The 7,048-nt window shown below is 49.9% G+C and overlaps 1 protein-coding gene across 1 annotated transcript; it reads left to right on the top strand.

The window, feature by feature from the left end:
* Window positions 1-2,618: 2,618 nt before the first annotated feature.
* LOC120375405 (zinc finger protein OZF-like) lies at window positions 2,619-6,592 on the top strand. Its single transcript, XM_039496026.1, has 3 exons — window positions 2,619-2,682; window positions 3,969-4,412; window positions 5,720-6,592. The coding sequence occupies exons 1-3, from the start codon at window positions 2,619-2,621 to the stop codon at window positions 6,511-6,513; spliced, it is 1,302 nt and encodes a 433-aa protein (XP_039351960.1). The 3' UTR covers window positions 6,514-6,592.
* The last annotated feature ends 456 nt before the right edge of the window (window positions 6,593-7,048 follow it).

Raw genomic sequence — 7,048 nt, 5'->3', positions numbered from 1 at the left:
TCAAGCATTAATACTCATGATTTACATCACTTAGTTATTAATAATTCCAATATATGAATGTGTCCAACTGCTGAGATACTGCATAGCAACCTAATTGCTAAAGCCCACCCCCGCTTTCAGAATCCTGTGGCGTGTTGCACCTGTTTGTGGTTACTCGTTAGTTTCTCAAAATCAGGGTGCAAAATATCTGACTTGGGATTCTCTCCTTAGGCCTATTCAGATAAATCCCAGACTTCAGCATAGCTACTCCCACAAAGCCTCCACCTAATATACGGCCCTTAACTGTAGCAAGCTTTGGCTATGTTTACACTGCCGCAGTCAGTCGACCTACACTGCGCAACTCCACCTACGTGAATAAAGTAGCTGGAGTCAGCGTACCTTAGATCGCGTTACCACAGGATGTACGCTGCAGGGGGTCGACTTACTTTACTCTTCTCATCTGGATAGAGTACAGGGGTCGACTGGAGAGCGATCTGCAGTCGATTTAGCGGGTGTTTACTACACCTGCTAAATCGACCATGGGTGGATCGATCTCAGAGCGTCGATCCCGGCTGTAGTGTAGACCTGCATCGCCTCCTTGCCCCTCCACGCATGTTCCAAGCTAATAAGCAATACTCTGATCATGACATTTTCCCTCTGGCGAGTATAAAATTGCCCCCAAGACATGGTGGTCATAGATGATAAAATCAGGTCGGGGTCAACAGGAGTGAGAGTTTGGAGAGTCTTGTCCCCCCCTCTCCCCATCTGCAGCAGCCACAAGCTGGCTTCCCTCCAGGCTCCTTGGATCTCTGAGCCTGTCCCTCCGGAGCTTGCGTGGCCCAGTTCTTGTTTCTTACACTCTCCTTTTCCGGAAGAATTAGGGGCTGTTGCTCCTGAATTTTAGTGTTTAATTCCCCAGCTTTCTCCTCACACTGGGGGAGTTTAATTCTCCCTCCCATTACACCTGAGTCACTAGATTTCCTAATTCCCCAGAATGTGCTTTTGCGATGTCAGAGATCTAGGGTAGCGAAGCCTTTGACCTGCCTCCATGGGGTGCTCAAGCAATGGCCTCTCGGGTACCAGGCCTCTAGCCAGCCCCTCTCTATGCGTAGGGACCCACATGCCTCTCCTGTTTGACCAGGGTTTGAGGCTTGGAGCTTGTCCTCCACTGTGTTCACTGGACTAACCTCCAGTTCCTGTGCTTTGCTTTCTCTCCAGGGGCTGTGAGCAGTGTGTGTGTGTGATAGAGGTGGGAATTTTGGTGATACTTGTATGATGCCAATACACACCTCAGTCTCCCTCTCTGATTGGTATTGCTATGATTAGAAAGAGCAGGAGACATGAGGTGTTTTGTCACGGAGCTGTCATGAGGTGATATGAATGGGTCATTAAGGACTGGCTGGGGCCAACCTACATCAGTGGAATACCCGACAGAGACAAGGGACTAATTGTCACCTGTCCATGGGAGGATCTCCCCTTGGCTGAGTGAAGCATATATGGACTCGTTACGTTCTTGGGAGCAGGAAGAACTGGGCTCGCAGGCGCAGGGAGCTCTACCGGAGCGAAGACAAATGAACAGGCACAGTGAAAGGAAACCAAAGCATTTTCTACTGCAGCATGGCTCAAGGGCATTGGCCAGTATGGACTGTATTGTCTTCTTCGCTTCCCTGTCCTAAGGACTTTCCGATGCTGTGTTTTAGTTGACTAATAAACCCTGCTATGTTTTAAAAGTCTGCCCAGTGTCACAGCAAAAACGTGCTCTGTGCATTGACTGAGGAACAGTCTGTGTACAGGAATGTCGTTCAGCTGGGACCTGCTGGCAGAGCTCACAGGTTGAAATAGGAGTGTTGAAGCCAGAGGCTCAGTCTCAGGTGCTGAAGCTACATGGCCTGTCCTTGTGGAAGAGTGGGACCCGTTGGGGGTCTAGTGCACTCAAGGGGCACCTCCCAAGGACTGTTTCAAAGCCAGGGCATCGCACCGATCCTATGGGTCCATGACAGTGTCAGTGTTTCTTCTGGGGAAAAGATATAAAACAAGAAAAGCATCTAAATGCATATTTACCATTGCCCCTCATCAGTCATCTTTGGAATCACTGGTTGTTTCCGAAGTGTATTAAATCCTTCCTTAAAAGCTGACCTCTGGGTTATCAGGTCATGTCAGTTTGTAGCCCAAAATATCCCCCTCAGTCAGCTCAAACTCAGCTGTTTCTCCCCAAAAAGTCTGTCTTCTTCAGTCTCCTGAAAGAGGTAAAATCAGTCCCTGCCCCTTTCTTCATAGGGCAAAGCTTCAGAAGATGGAGGTCTGCATAACCAGCTTTAGGATCTGGCATTCATCACCCCTCAGTGACACCAGATTGCACAGGAAACCCATCCCAGCCCTCCCCGCTATCATCTGGCCCATCTCAGCATCATAGTCTATGAAGTATTCTATGGCTCAAAGATACAGATAACAGTCATAAGTAGGGCCAGTGTTTGCTGGCAATGAAAACAGAGTAATTGACAAACATGAGCAATATATAATCCTTTATAACATGAAAATGCATTGGGGGGAGGGGACAGGAGCCAGCTGTGTGGGGGAGGTGGGGCCCAGACACTGGGCATTGAGAGCCTAGAGCCGGCTGTGTGCTGGGGAGACAGGGCATGAACCAGCTTTGTGCAGGGGAGAGGAGCAGGGGAGAGGTGCTGTGGATGCAGCCGAGAGCAGGTGCGAGCGCCATCCCCTCTGCAGCCTGATGAGGGAGCCCGACGTCCCATTGCCAAGGGCCCCCCCCACCCAGGGGAAGCTCCATGGTGGTTTTGCTGAGTCCAGACTTGTATGAGGAGGAAAGAAATTGGCAGCAAGTCTCAACCACAGCCAGCCTCTGCCCTGCGCCTTGGGGAGGAGTCTGGTGTCTCTGGGCAGAAATCTGGGGGGTTGTGACCCTGCATGCCCCACCCACCCTCTGATCAGAAATTCCAGATACGAAGGGTGATTCCAGAAATGAAGAGTAATTTTGGGGAAAAAATGCATTTATAGCGGCCATTTCTGGAAAACACTGGCCCTAGTCATAACATTAAATACGATAGTCTCAAGATCTATGCCTGTGTTCATCAGATCTGTCCCTCTGCCTTCACATAGTTCACTCTGCTGGCGGGTTCCACCTCTTCCCCCATTCTGTGTCTGTCTAGTCTATTTAGACTGCAAATTCTTCAGGGCCTGGGCCATCTACTATTCTCTGTTTGTACTTTGCCTAGCACAATGGGGATCCACTGTTAGCTGGCCCTTAGGCACTAAGGTAATGCATATGATTATAATAATAATAACTCTCCTGCCACTTTGAGCCAAGGAAGCTGGCCTTGGGACGTTACTGCTTAAAAATGAGCTGGGGTTAAAACCATGGACTATTCTTTGTGACAAGTATCCCACAAATTCCACTGACCTCCCTTGTTTTCTTTGCCTGGAGTAGGGTTTCCAGTTTCCAAACCTGATGTGATCTTGCAGCTGGAACGAGGGGAAGAGCCGTGGGTCCCAGACCTCCAGGGCTCTGAGAAAAAAGTGCTCCCAAGAGCTGCCTGCACAGGTGAGGAATTGGTTAAACCAGGTCAAAAACTGTCCGTGAATACAGGAAACATTTGGGATGCCCAACAAAGACCTTGTGAGCTCTCTAAGTTCAAAATTGTTCCCTGCAGATGTGGAATCATTAGGCAGATGTCACTCATGGCTCCCCTCTACCCTGACTGACAACTGGCAGGAGGTCCCTCCCCGATCTCACTTTTCCCTGAGAATTCTGGTGCAATGAGGACCCAGAACTGATCCCTTCCTCTCTCTTCTCTGGGGAAAGGTTTGGGGATAATCAGCTCCTGTTAGCTTTGATCTCTCCTGCACATATTTTGGTTTGTTCATCCCTCTTCCCATTCTCCACTCTTAGATTTCCTTTCTCTCTGGTGCAGGGAGTGACCTGAGTCTGGATTCTCTCTGTCTCCCATCAAGTGTTGGGATGGTGAGTGAGAATGAGGAGAAACCCCAGCAGGAAGATACTGAGCAAGTATTACCCCATGGGACGTTATCAGGAAGATCAAAAGGGAATGAGTCCAGGAGTTGTGCACTCCCAGAAAAAGCAAAAGCCTGTGAGAGTCAGCACAGGCCATCGGAAGATTTCAGTAGCCACACAGACCTTCTTACATGTGAGCGAATCAACTTGGAAGAGACACGCTACACATGCCATGAGTGTGGGAAACACTTCAGTCGGAGCTCAAACCTTATCAGACATAGGAGAATCCACATTGGTGAGAAACCTTATGGATGCCATGAGTGCGGGAAAAGCTTTAGTCTGCACTCATCCGTTATCAGACATAGGAGAATCCACACTGGAGAGAAACCTTACACATGCTCGGAGTGCGGGAAACGCTTCAATCAGCGCTCGAGCCTTAACAGACATCGGAGAATGCACACGGGTGAGAAACCTTATGCAGGCCTGCACATCTTTTAAAGGGGCGAGGGCCATTTTACTCCAAACAAAACATGTGGGGGGCAACACCCCCCCCCCCCCGGCCTTGCCCAAAACCCCCCTCAGCGCTGCCCAGGCCCCGAAAACACATAACCCCCTCCCCGCGCCACCTGCCCGGTGGAAACAAACCCTCCTTCCCCAGCACTGCCCCGTCAAAAAAGCTGTGGGCCAAAAAGGAAGGGTTGGGGGGGAGGTACTTTATTAAGAATTTTTCAATTAAAGCAAACAATTTTTTAAACTATTTTAATGTTTTTATGACTCATCCCCCCATGAACTAAGGGGAGGGGAAAAGGGGGGCAGTGTGAAGGGATTGGATGTGACTGTCCAACACACAAACACAGGGGCGGCAGGGGGGAGGTCCCTGGACCAGGGAAGGGGGCAGCAGTCGGGGCAGGGCAGGTCGCACTCACACACACACACACCCCTCCAGCTGCAGCTCAAGCCCAGGCCAGGCCCCCTTCCCCTCACTCGGCACTTACTGGCTCTGCCTCGTGCCCAGCACTTCCCTCCTCAGTGCCCCCCCCTCCAGGCAGGGGTCTGAACCCAGCAGCCCTACCCCGCCTCTTGCCCGCAGGCCGCACAGTCTGGGAATGCAAGAAACATTTGGGATGCCGTACAAAGATCTTGTGAGCTCTCCAAGTACATGATTGTTCCCTGCAGATGTGGAATCATTATGGCAGAAGTCACTCATGGCTTCCCTTCTATTCTGACTGACAACTGGCAGCAGGTCCCTCCCCGATCTCGCTTTCCCCTGAGTGGTCTGGTGAGATGCAGACCAAAACTGATCCCTTCCTCTCTCCTCTGGGGATGGGTGTGGGGAAAATCAGCTCCTGATAGGTTTGATCTCTCCCACACATATTTTGGTTCCTCCTTTATCCATCTCTCTCTCTGAGATTTCCTTTCTTTCCAGTTCAGGGAGTGACCTATGTCTGGATTCTCTCTGTCTCCCATCAGGTGATGTGATGGTGAGTGAGAATGAGGAGCAGAAACCCCAGCAGGAAGATGCTGAGCAAGGAGAACCACATGGAACGTTATCAGGAAGATCCAAAGGGAACGTTTCTGGGAGTTGTGCACTCCAAAAAATAGCCAGTTCTTGTGAGACTCAAGAGAGGCCAAAGGAAAACTTCAGTAGCCACTCAGACCTTATAACATGCGACAGAATCAACTTGGAAGAGACACGCTACATGTGCCATGAGTGCGGGGAAAGCTTTAATCGGAGCTCTGCCCTTATCACACATCAGAGAATCCACACAGGGGAGACGCCCCACACATGCGCTGAGTGTGGGAAAAGGTTCAATAGGCGCTCAAAGCTTATCAGACATCAGAAAATCCACACTGGAGAGACGCCCCACACATGCGCTGCGTGCGGGAAAAGCTTCAATGACCGCCCACACCTTATCAGACATCGTAGAATCCACACAGGGGAGACGCCCCACACATGCTCCGAGTGTGGGAAAAGCTTTGATCGGCGCTCAAACCTTATCAGACATTGTAGAATCCACACCGGTGAGATGCCCCACACGTGCACTGAGTGTGGGAAAAGCTTCAATAGAAGCTCAAACCTTATCACACACCAGAGAATCCACACAGGGGAGAAGCCCTACACATGCGCTGAGTGTGGGAGAAGCTTCAATCGGCACTCACACCTCATTACACATCGCAGAATCCACACGGGAGAGACGCGCTACATATGCTCGGAGTGTGGGAAAAGCTTCAGTGACATCTCTGCCCTGATCACCCATCAGAGAATCCACAACGGAGAGACGCCCTACACATGCTCTGAGTGCGGGAAAAGCTTCAGCTGGAGCTCATACCTGATCAGACATGAGAGAATCCACACAGGGGAGAAGCCCTACACGTGCTCTGAGTGTGGGAAAAGCTTCAGCCAGCGCTCTACCCTTAACGCACATCAGAGAATCCACACACGAGCGACGCGCTACCCATGCCCTGAGTGCGGGAAAAGCTTCAGTCGGAGCTCAGATCTTAGCAGACATCAGAGAATCCACACAAGAGAAACGCCCTACACATCAGGCCTGCACAATTCATAAAGCAGCGAGGGCCATATTGCTCCAAAGAAAACAGCTGAGGGCTGAAACCGCCCGGCCCTGAGGAAACACCCCGCCCAGTGTCACCCGGCCCCGCGGAAACACTCCCCCCTAGCACTGCCCAGCCCCACGGAAACAAACCCTCCTTCCCTAGCGCTGACCCGCTGAAACAGCTGTGAGCCGAAAAAGAAGGTTGGGGGTGTGTGTGATACTTTATTAAGAAATTTTCAATTAAAGCAAACAATTTTTTAAATTATTTTAATTTTTTTATGAATTATGTAAAATGAAAACACCTGTTTCATTGAAAGAAAACATTTGTACTTCTCATAATTCCCTTGCAAATTTAATGAGAGATAGTACATCTCTTTTCGGCAACAAGCTTGTCATATTTGGGGGTCATATTTGAAGTGGATATTTTCATAATGTTTTCCAAATGGTCGTCAGTCAGAGAAGAATGTTGCTTGTTTTTATTCATGTTCATGATGGAAAATGTTCACATATGTAAGTGCTTCCAAAAATGCTGAACGTTTTCAGTGTA

The sequence above is a fragment of the Mauremys reevesii genome, linkage group 12 (genome assembly GCF_016161935.1).
Source record: "Mauremys reevesii isolate NIE-2019 linkage group 12, ASM1616193v1, whole genome shotgun sequence".
Taxonomy (NCBI): Eukaryota; Metazoa; Chordata; order Testudines; family Geoemydidae; genus Mauremys; species Mauremys reevesii.
Note: the sequence above shows the minus strand (reverse complement) of the source record. Positions and strands in the feature narration are given on the sequence as shown.